The sequence below is a fragment of the Phycodurus eques genome, chromosome 7 (assembly GCF_024500275.1).
Source record: "Phycodurus eques isolate BA_2022a chromosome 7, UOR_Pequ_1.1, whole genome shotgun sequence".
NCBI lineage: Eukaryota > Metazoa > Chordata > Actinopteri > Syngnathiformes > Syngnathidae > Phycodurus > Phycodurus eques.
This window is the reverse complement of record NC_084531.1, coordinates 4,753,112-4,764,774: the sequence shown is the minus strand read 5'-3', so window position 1 is coordinate 4,764,774 and position 11,663 is coordinate 4,753,112. Positions and strand designations below refer to the sequence as shown.

Here is an 11,663-nt window from a genome sequence, read left to right as displayed (position 1 = left end):
TCTGTTTGACCGAACAGCCAAACAGGACAAACAAATAATAAAATAAAAAGGTGTCCACCCTTCCTAATCAAGTCCAATCAACTGAATTTACCACAGGTGGACTCCAATTAAACTGTCGGAGCATCTCAAGGATGATCAGTGGAAACATGAATGCACCTGATCAAGTCTGAGCTTCTTGACAAAGGCTGTGAATACTTATTTACATGTGATCTCTTGGGGTTTTATTTTTAACAAATTTGCAAAAAAAAAACAACTGGATTTTTAAAAAAAAAAATCAGTCATTTAGGAATGAGGGTGTAACATAAAATGTGAAAAAGTGAAGCGCTGTGAATACTTTGCGGGTGCACTGTGCCAACCCTGTGCCAATGTTCACAGCATTCGAGGGGACCTTTACTGCAGTATAAACTCTCCACCAACAGAAGAGGCTGATAGGCTATAAAATGGTCATAAGGCACACGACCGAACATTTGCGGCAGTTCATTCTCGATCATGAACAAAATGAGTTTGCGATGGACGGCAAGGAGAAAATAAAGAAAGAAATGAAATTTAAAAAAAGAAAAAATTAAGAAGAAAAAAAAAAAAACACAGACAAAGCCATAGGGTAAGATTAGGAAAGTTTTGGGTGGGCCTATCCTCGCCACTGTTGAGGATTAACATTTGTATAACTGTATTTAAGTATTATGGTTTACTTCCAACTTGTAACCGTCTCCTGTTCACGCTTGAGAAGTTATTTCCTTGCAGTTTGGGCAACTGTGCACGGGGGTTGGTTCGTGTGTTCTGTGAATGTAAACGCAGTGTGTCGCTTGAAATTGGGTTCGAATATAGTCTAAGGTCTCATGACTGACCTTATCGTAAAGCTAGTATAAGCATGATCGCTACACTCATACACAAAACAGCATTTAATTTATGTATTGTTCATTTCCTAACAATTGTTTGTTTTGCAAATGTAAATCAAAAGAACATGAGAACAAATGACAAAATTGTACATTTAATATACACTTGAATGTAGACACCCCAACAGATTACTTTAAAACCAATATGTCATGTAAGAAAGAAGACGACCAAATCTTTGCAAAGCTGTCAGTACAATAATACTAACCATAGCACCTGCACCCAAAAAGAAAAAAAAAAAAGTTCGAATTTACCAAACAACAGTAAGCTCAACCAGCCACTGCACATCAGTATTTCCATCCTCCTCCGAATGAGCCTTTTAAAATGGAAATTCTCAATATCATAGAGCTTTAGTGAAACCCATGGCATGTAAACCGGAAACAGGTGAACAGAGGATCGTCTGTTAGCACCAAACAATAGTCACTGCCAAGACAGAAGTCCCAAAGGCAACATGTGCTTCATTGCATTAAAAGGTGAAATGTATTAAAAGTCTGGCAATTTAATTTTTTTTGTAGGCAAATCAACAATGAAATGGTAATGCACCAATCGAGTACAACCGAGACATGACAAATCACTGACATAGGATAACCGAAAAATTTTGCCTCGTGCCAGTCAATTTACAAGGTTTAAGCACCTCGCAAACATGTCGACTGATGCTACTGATTTTGTATTTAGGTACATAAATAAACCCAATTGCTTTAAAATTGAAGCACTGTAGTATTCTTGGATCAGGAGGGAAAGTTCTTGGTCCAGTGTGTCATGGGGGGAGTCTGCATGAGAGCTACCAACTGAAAAGCAGAAGACGGTTTTTTTTTTTTTTTAAAGATAAAACAACAGGTGAAATGTACGATTTATTAATCAACTTTAACCAAAAACAACAGGTGAAATGTACGATTTATTAATCAACTTTAACCAAAGAAATCTTTACCCCCTCATTCATCCATGTCCATGCCTTTGACCTCATCCTTTTGCCTCATCTGTGGAAAGACACAAGGGATATTGTAGACATGCATCATTGCAGTGCAGTATAGCAACCAATTCCACATCAACCAAAATTGCCCCCCAAAAATTATAGAATTAACATAAAATGACTAGACAGCACAGTGAGCTAGTGGTTAGTATGTCTGCTTCACAGTCAAGAGGTTCTAAGTCCAAATCTGGGCTCAGTCCCTCTTAAGCGGAGTTGCGAGAGTTTACTAAGGGTACTCCAACTTCCTCCCACCTTCCAAAAGCATTCATTTTAGGTTTATTGAAGACTCCAAATTGTGCATTGGTGTAAATGTGTTTTGGCCTCTATGTGTGTCTTTCAATTGACTGACAACCAGTCTCCGGCGCATTCCACCTCTCGTCCTAAGTCGGTTGGAATAGCCTGTAGCTCACCAAAATGGATGGATGGATAATGCTAAAATTAAGACATTTGCTCAAAAGCACACAAACTGTGACCTACAATACGATGCATTTTGTATAATTTGCAGGTGATTTGGAGAGACTGCCTACGGCCCGTCGCACACCGAACGATGCAACCGAACACGACTCGGACCAGACCAACGCAAAAAAAAAAATGACAGTTGGAGACTCACACTAGCACATTGAGTAATTTGATTTATGGAAACCCTGAACGGCAAGCCTGTAAAGGCTTTTGAAGCTGCACATATGGTATATTTTATTTTAGCACCTAAATTAAACCATAAAAAGATAGCGTGACGGTTAAGGAAGAAGCGGGTTGCTACAGAGAGAGGATGTGGGTGAGAATGTGGGGATACGTACAGTATATTGAAAGGCTCAGCTCCATTTGGCTCGGCTGCTGTCGGCTGGGTCTTGCTCGCAAAAATCCGAAAATGTATTTTCATTGTGTGTGAAATCTTATGTGCATTCTGATTGGCCGTAATCAACGAATTGCTACATTGTGCAATGGCGATTCAAATATTATCCATTATACAGTGGTAGAAACACATTGTCGTAAAGTAAGTACCTTGTATGTGAGAGATGGGTTGTAAAGATGTTGAAAAGGGACCATGGTTGTCTTTAGCAATGAAATAAGTATGCTACTGTTAAATCACCTCATCCAGCTCTCTCTTGGTTTCTTCCTCCATTTTCCGGATGTCATCCATGGAAAGATCAATCCATTTATCAATCAAGCAGAATAACTGTCTGTGGAAGTGAGTGAAAATACGCCTCTCAATCTGCAGAAGAGAGAACATTACAAGCACACAATAGGACACTGAAAATGCACGTGCATGCACATCAGTCCAATAGATGGTAATATGATTTTCAAACCTTTTGAATGGTGCTCTCCACCTTTGACTGCAGGCCAAACCACTGGAACTTTACTGTGACTAGTTTATAGGCACACATATGTGGACAGCTAGGGTTGTTGAGAACTTCTTTCTGAAAACACAAAATGCAGAAAACCCCAAACTATTTCATGGATCTTTCACTAAAATGCCATTATTCTTTCAATTGACAATGTATACCTTCCAGTCAGGACCCAGGGGCCCTCTTCCCGTTTTTTCTGACTTAAACTTGGCTGGATCCTGATCTTCTTTGTAGTCCTTAAAAAGAGAATCCATGTGCATTTTAACCACACAGTTATAGATGTCAAGCAACCAAAAAAGAAAATTATCTACTCTAAGTAGTCTGTGATGGAATCCGTGGAGCACCAAGTTGTTTTTGTTTCTTGATCTCACCTTGTCGCTTACACATTTTCTGTCAGCAATATCAATGTTGATAACTTCAGTTTTTTCCCAATCACTTTTGTCGAGTCCATGTATCTGCAACAAGATGTAAAATTAAGACGTGGTAGTTTTCAAAAATACAAGTACATCGCAATAAATTACAATATCATTTATCCTAATAACATAGTTCCAAGTAATGTTTAACTTACTGTCACAATATTAATAAAAAATACCAATGTGCTTGCTGCTAAAAAAAATATGTTTTTTTTCTATATGTAGATTATCAGTAATCCAGGTCATGGTAATCCATAAATTTTGAATCAGTGCAAATGGACTCCTCTTGTTTGTTGATTATTATTATTATTCCCCCCCACTGCTTTCCAAAAAACATTCAAAAAAAGACTTCGGCAACTATGCAATTAGGCTAACGATATCATAGAAAAGTTCATTTATTTAAGTAGTTCAATTCTACAATTACCAATATACAGGTACAGATTTATATGAACTTTCTTCCAAAATGCAATCCGACCACCCTCCCATAAGTACGCCTTCAGAGTCGGCAGCCTCCAATCCATCCCGCCTCCCGTACAAAGAGCCTCATGTCGTCCCCCCCCCCCCGAGACATACTCTGGGGACTTGGGTAAGTGCAGCCAATTCCTCCTAAATTGCTCCCTAGTTTTCATTTTACAACTGTCAAGATACCCCACCGAACAATCCAAAGTCGCTTTTGTCACTAACCTCCTCCGCGGAAGAGCAGCTAAGTGGGCAACCGCGTTATGGCATAACTCCACTTCCGAATCCATTCTCAATAAACCATTCTCCACAAACTTCTTCAGGCTCCACCTGCTTCTGGGTCCAGTTAGAATTGATACCATCGTGTCGTGACAAATGTATGAAATTCACTTTCTGAATTGAACTACTAAAATAAATTAAAGTTTTCTATGATATTCAAATTTATTGAGATCCACCTCTAAAACATTCAGGTGTCTAGAGATATGGTAGCTAGATTAGATGGATGGATAAACAATAAGACAACCCCAATACATTCCAATTTATATACTGTACATCTACGACTTAACAAGCAGATGACACGACTTACATTCTCCTGTTCTCCCATGTCCGGCTTGTGCCATGTCTCAACCTTAATTATGAATTTATCCTTCATGTATTCATTCTGGAAACATAGGGCACATACCATTGGGTCAGTCAAATTTCATGCGCTCTGTGAATTTGCAGTCAACTTATAAGCATCTGTGTGTGCACTCAAGTGTCTAGCTACATTACTGCAGCATTTCATTTTTTTTGCCACTGTCGCCATCTTTCATAAACAAGTGTTTCAACCAAAGTACAAATAAAAAGGAAACTATTACTTACACTGAGAACTTTATCAGGGGTGTCCATGAGTAATGGATATAGTGGAGAGCAGAGACTTTTAGTTAATACATATATTTCATCCACCTTACATTACAGACTATACATTTATGCTGAATCAAGTTATTTTTTGGAGTATTAATTGAATGGCACTCACTGGTTCTGCAGTAGGGATATGCATTCCAGGCCTTTTCATGAACCTCAAGAGAACCCTTTGGAGCAAGTACTTGCATGAGGCGTGGCACTTTACTGTAGGAGCAAACATTCACACACAAAACTTGAATTCATGTCATATGAAGGATTTTGTTTTGAATTGCAACTGGCTGCTAAAGTAAGCTCTAATTCGCAAGACAGTTCATTCAACTGGCAAGCCTATGTGGAGCAAAACAAAGTTAATCGAACCAGTGTACTACGGTACAGCATTTTAGGGTAGACAGTCCCAAACAATATCAAAGCCTTACATGCTTCCACATATCAGGATATGGGAATTGATCTTGTGAATGGCACACATTTAAGCAATGGAATAAAATACTAATAGTGGGTCATTTTGCTTTGCTCCTTGTGGGCCAATGAATGTTCAGGTAGTTACGTGCAAAGTAACCTCTTTAGGTGGTAGACCTTGTGGGTATACTGTCCCTTCTCCCCATCTTTCGCATAGGGCTCATTGACCAACACTTCAACGCCCTCTCCTCCACCGGTCTCATTCTTGCTGGCTTCTGCTACTGTATACAGCTGGCCCACTTGATACTGAAAAACAAGACAGTTTTATTTACTTGCTTTACTAAATAATAACAAAAGAAAAAAATCATGGATTATTTCATCAAATGTCACCATACTCAATCAAGGCAATTTAATGAATAAACCTCTAACATTATTAACTTCGACTGACTGGGAGGTCACTTTATTACACACACCCTACACTCATGATTTGATAATGATATAGTGCCATCGTGCAGTCAATCAACCATCAATTTTAAATAAGCATAAATGTTAAATTACACATTACACTCATGATTTGATAATGATATCGTGCCATCGTGCAGTCAATCAACCCTAAATTTTAAATGAGCATAAATGTTAAATTACACATGCATTCAATCTACTAGTAACACAAACGCATTAGTCAAGATTAACGTCTTTTTTACTGTAATAATTCAAATTTGCATGTCGCAACGAATTATGGGAACCGTGTGGCTTTTCCGTCATCATGCTAGCGGCTACTAGCCCAAATGGAGCATACCTATTGTCACCCAAGCTTACTGCTTTCCGCTGTTTGCGGGTGGAATGCTTGTTACATGCTATTTTGCGTTGCTCCAGCTACCCATGAGCTACAGCTAGTGCAACTAAATACAATGCCGAGCCGCGAGGCGCACTGTCAACACGGCATAAGTCACTAATCATCGCCTCCATGACAGTGAATAAACTACACTTTTTGACAAGTATCGTAATAAGTATGGACGAGACAGATAGGAACACCATGCTCATTGCTAAGCTATGACAGTCGCAAAACATCCAAACATTCATTGTTTGCGACTGAAAAAGTTGGATTCTTTTTGGTACGAATCGGATTCCATAGTAAGTCCCCACTGAAGACATTAGGGGGTACCGTCACATTGGTCTGGCAGGTTGATTCAATAAATACTTAAAAATAAATATTGAAGCCATAATTAACAATCATCATAATGATTGTTGTAAAACTGAACAATATGCTACACATAGTACATAATAACATACATAATATACTGAAATAAGTGTCCCACGGTACTGTTCTTGACACAAGTTTGAAGTATGGACATTTTAATTGTTCTGGAAGTGAATTTCTATAGGTTGGCAGCTATGCAGTCATAGCCATAAAGGCAATTTTACTAATAATTGGCATCCATCAATTTTCTGTACCACTTATCCTCACTAGGGTCACGGGCGTGCTGGAGCCTATCCCAGCTATCTTTGGGCGAGAGCCGGGTTACACCCTGAACTGGTTGCCACCCAATCGCAGGGCACATACAAACAAACAACCATTCGCACTCACATTCACACCTACGGGCAATTTAGAGTTGTCAATTAATCTACCATGCATGTTTTTGGGATGTGGGAGGAAACCGGAGTGCCCGGAGAAAACCCACGCAGGCACGGGAGAGAAAATGCAAACTCCACACAGGCGGGGCCGGGGATTGAACCCGGGTCCTCAGAACTGTGAGGCTGACGCTCTAACCAGTCGGCCACAGTGCCGCCTTCTACTTTCTTTGTTACTGCAAATGTGCATCTCATTGTCTCTGTGCACCACAATGCCTTCAGAGGTCAAGACATGCACAGCAGTTACTTTATATAACCCATTGGGTAATAAGTGGGTCGGTTTTTCCCCATACCTACTGTAGCTAATTATTGTTCTGTGTTTGAGTAATATCACTTGATCAAGCCTTTTCTAACATTCCATACTAACAAATAAGTAAATTATGTGTGATTATTACTGAAATCGGATCGGACCGCTATCGGTAACAACCAAAACTCAAGGCTGCAATATCGGTAAGTGAAAAAGTTGGATGGGGAAATCCCTGACAATTAATAAATCCAAGGATTCACTTACTTTTTTTCCCTGCCCTGTGAATGTTTGTTATGCTCTATAAAAATATTAATACAGTGTAATTGTTCGTGTGGTATTAGTTTATGCAGGCTGTTTATTCTTGTGATTTAGAGAAAAATCAGACTCACTATGACCAATTTATGCATAAAATGAAGAACCTTTTTTATCCCACTGTTTGGCTATCGTTCATCATTAATACAGACAAACAACATTTGAATGAAGAGGAGTTGTCCATGGTAGTTGACTTGGAACTTAGGAATGTCACTAGCTATGTATAACTCGAATGTTTTCTTTTCCACCTAAACGATGTGATCCCAGCCTTTGTGAGATTTCAGGGCTGCCAGTTTACATTCAGCTGCAATCAGGTCAAACTTGTTACCATTGGACTGAACACGTTGACTGCGCGCATTGGGCCATATTTAACCCCGTTGCTGTCTTCTTTTTAAACGGCTGGGTTGCATGCTGTCAAGGTGCTCTGATTTTCCCATGATGACTTCTTAAACATTCTCATGCGTACCGGGCGAACATGCACGTCTGGAAACAATAAGTCCCAGCCTTGGAACAATGAATCCCTGCAATTTATCATCACAGAGTACAGATACAGTAATCCTCCGCTATTTGACGGTTGTTGCTTTATTACAGATACAGATTTGTGCAATTATGTCTAGACTTTATACCGATTTTTATCTGCATCGGACGATATTTAGCATTTTATCCTGATCGGGTAATTGGCTTTAATGTCATAATTTGCCGATCCGATCAATGACGTCATTGATCGGCTCCGCAAAAGACATTTACTCCGTGTCGTCGCGTGCACAGTATATTTGAATCCAAAGGCTAGTTTATTTTTAGCCTTGTCGTGTCTTTTGACACAGTACTGTAAATATCTGATGGCCAATGAAGTTATTTATTTAAAAAAAAGACGACAAGACAAATCTGCTCTTTCATGATTGCACTGTCACACTACTGCAATAAAATCTTGTATTCCGCATCCCGTTTTTTTACGATCATTGGGCTTTATCTTGTCAACTCAAGTGCGACCAGATACGCTCATTACCGTGGCAACGACAACAAGAGTGGAGCGTGGCAACTGTATTATAAGGACAAAATGGGGAAAACCCTGTGTTGGTGGTCACCGGTGCTCAGGACAGGAGAGGACGCTCGTTTAAGGCTTGCTTGAGGTATGTTGACATACTTTTAATACGCTACGGCTCGCAAGCAGGGCAATAAAATGTTATGTAGCCTAGCAAGCTAGCGGTACCACGAACGGTTGGACGTACACATGTCGCTGTTCTGTCGAATCATGTTCTAAAGATTCGGTGTGGGTGAAGGCATTTAATTACCAAAACAATGTGACATTTTTATTTCCTAAAATGGTTGACCTCTTCAGTCTTAATGTCTTTAGTCCAGAGAAAAGAAATAGCTCAATTCACATTGGACAGAATGTTTTGCAATTATCAGAATTGACTAACAACATCCAACTTAACAGTCATTTGATAAAATAAGCATGTATGAAAGTCTTTACCTCATCCACTGAAATGGGCAGGACGATTCGGCTAGGATAGAAACACAAATATCAGATATTAGAACATTGGAATACAACGGAAAACAAGATTTTCTATTTATTAAATGTCAACAAACACAATGTCTAAAATGTTCAAATCCTTCAACTTTCTTGGTCAAAGTCAATTTCCAATGATGGACATTGCCTGATATTTCCAAACAATCCTTTAATCTAACTGTCTTCTAATGACTTTCAAACTACTAGTAGATAAATTGAATGTACAGCATGCTAGAAATCTGACCTATAACACAGCAGAAACTGCAGAGACCAGCAAGAATGAACAGGAACATTTGATGACTTGGTGTGTAAAGGCCAGAGGTGAGCGATCAGGGCCAGCAAGGCCTTCTTAGCTGGTCTAAATACTATCAGAAGCGCTGACCTATATTTACAACCTAAATTATAATATTTGTTCCATGAAATTGTATGTATGCATTCCCAAGTCAATTCTCTTAATTTAGTAGCATTTTGCTTGCCTGCACTGCTTCCAGTAGTGGTATGTTAAAATTATTCATCCAATCAGATATTTCAGCCTGATGTGTGTGTTGTGTGTGTAAAAATAAATTAATGAAATAAAAAAAAGTTTTATTGCCCAGAACGAACAATGTTTCACATTGCCCTTAATATGGCTCCTAAGAAAATGAAGAGTAGAGGTGATTGTGCATTTTAAAAAAGCCCTGGAATGTGTCGCGGTTCCTTCTGGTGAGATCCCGGCGCTCGCCCCTCACCGCTGCCAGAGCTGCGGTGGGGGCAGGTCGTCAGGTGGATTGGCGGGCTCCTTGGTGGGCATCTGTGCCAATTGCGCTCCAGGGCGAGTTGGTTCTGGGGTTGGAATGGACTAATTCTGTTTCGAGCCATTTTAAATGGTTTTGGTTTACAGACTTGCCAAAAAAAAAAAGGAAACACAAAGATTGGAAGTGAGCACAAAATCAGGGAACGTACACACGATAATCATCATCGCAAGCAAAAAATATTTTCATTGCAAGTAATATTTTTTTTTTTGCTTGAGTTAGATTATATCTCTCAATGTCATACTTTTTGCTTGTAATTCAAGAAGTTTTGTTTGATCTTTTTTGTTTGTTTGTTTGCGACTGAAAAAGTTTGATTCTTTTTGGTACGAATCGGATTCCATAGTAAGTCCCCACTGAAGACCCAGGTACCAAATGTACAGCAACCAGTGCCGCTGGTAAAGGCTGAATAGCATTAGTGACATTTCAAAATGCCCCCAAACTAAATGTAGTTTGGGTGCATGTAATCAGTATTTAAAATATCGACTCATTCCTCTTTAGACCAAACTAGGGACTTAATCAGATCTCTTGCTTTCATGTGATTTGAGACTGAACAAACTAAACAAGTTCCACAGAAACTAGCAGAGGAGGAAGAGGGACTGAACAAACAAATCAAGACTGCGATGTGACTAAAGACAAAGGCTTGGGTGTAAACCATGTACCGTATACTGAGTGCGTTTGAGTCCCATTAGGAGCATTCCCATGCTCATTGACACAATAGCTAATTAATTGCCACCTGTCGCTCCCTGTCTAGCAGGGCCTGAACATTTCATGAGTGAAACTTACAAATGTGTATTTATTTATTTAGTTTTTTATTTATTTATTTATTTTCTTTAAACCAACCTAAAGTTAAATATCACCAAGTAAACGTACAAAACGTTTGATAGAAAATCTACTTTTAAGATGAGGCCTGGTGTTCCTTGATGTAATAACTGAATGCGTCTGTGCCTTTCAACGACAGCTCACTCCTGGATGTTAAGCCCACCAGTAATGCTTTCATTCTTTGACTTTGCCGTCGTAACGCAACAACAAAAGTTACGCTGTCAATTATAATAGCAAAGTGAACAGCAAAACAATTACGTCACCGCGCAACTCCATTCAAAAGTTCAGCAATGTAATGGTTGGTTTCGACTCATTCAGCGCCAGTCGTCCCATGTTAACGTGGAGATATTAATTCCATTAATTCAACACCCGTCAACGGCAGCGAATGCATGACGTCGCGGTGTCACGTGGTGCTGCTGACCTGGAACCCGTCGCGGCGGACGCTTCTTTTAGTCATTCAACTCGAGCTCGTTTCCGAACATTTTCAAAATAATAACCTTTAATATTTCAGTCGTCGCCAGTTTGAAACCACCGCAAATTACTCACAATTCTCGAATATGCATGTTGCCGCTGTCCGAAAAAAAAAAAAAAGCCCGAGCAGCTTCTTTTAAAGTGTTCAAAGTCGTCAATTCGCACGGTTCGCCTCTTCCAGGATAAAGAGAACCTCGAACACTGAAGGGAGGGGCACACACCCCCACCTACTTTCAGGTAACTCCGGTCCGTCGCCGGAAGTCTCTCCAAAACCCATTTTCTCTTCGTGACGCAGGCTCACGCGTTGACTCATTTTAAAGGCGTAGTGCACAACGCCCAAGCGTCGCAAAAGACATCATCATCAACGGAGACGATGGCAAAATGCTCAAGGTGGCAAATCTCTTTCCGAGCTCCCACTTGGACCCGAGTCGGCAAACTGAACTCCTAATACAACTCAACGGCCACTCAGATTATTTGAGGCAAGAACAAAGAAAGTGCACGCG

At 39.8% G+C, this 11,663-nt stretch overlaps 1 protein-coding gene across 1 annotated transcript; it reads right to left on the bottom strand.

Annotated features, from left to right (window-relative positions):
• Nucleotides 1–972: 972 nt before the first annotated feature.
• LOC133405413 (phosphatidylinositol transfer protein alpha isoform-like) lies at nt 973–11,439 on the bottom strand. Its single transcript, XM_061682317.1, has 12 exons — nt 11,236–11,439; nt 9,044–9,074; nt 5,539–5,684; nt 5,095–5,186; nt 4,941–4,948; nt 4,666–4,740; nt 3,579–3,662; nt 3,366–3,443; nt 3,169–3,279; nt 2,952–3,074; nt 1,820–1,868; nt 973–1,679 (listed from the first exon to the last, which is right to left on the bottom strand). Exons 1-11 carry the CDS (start codon nt 11,250–11,252, stop codon nt 1,824–1,826), a joined length of 810 nt encoding a protein of 269 aa, XP_061538301.1. The 5' UTR covers nt 11,253–11,439; the 3' UTR covers nt 973–1,679; nt 1,820–1,823.
• Nucleotides 11,440–11,663: the final 224 nt, after the last annotated feature.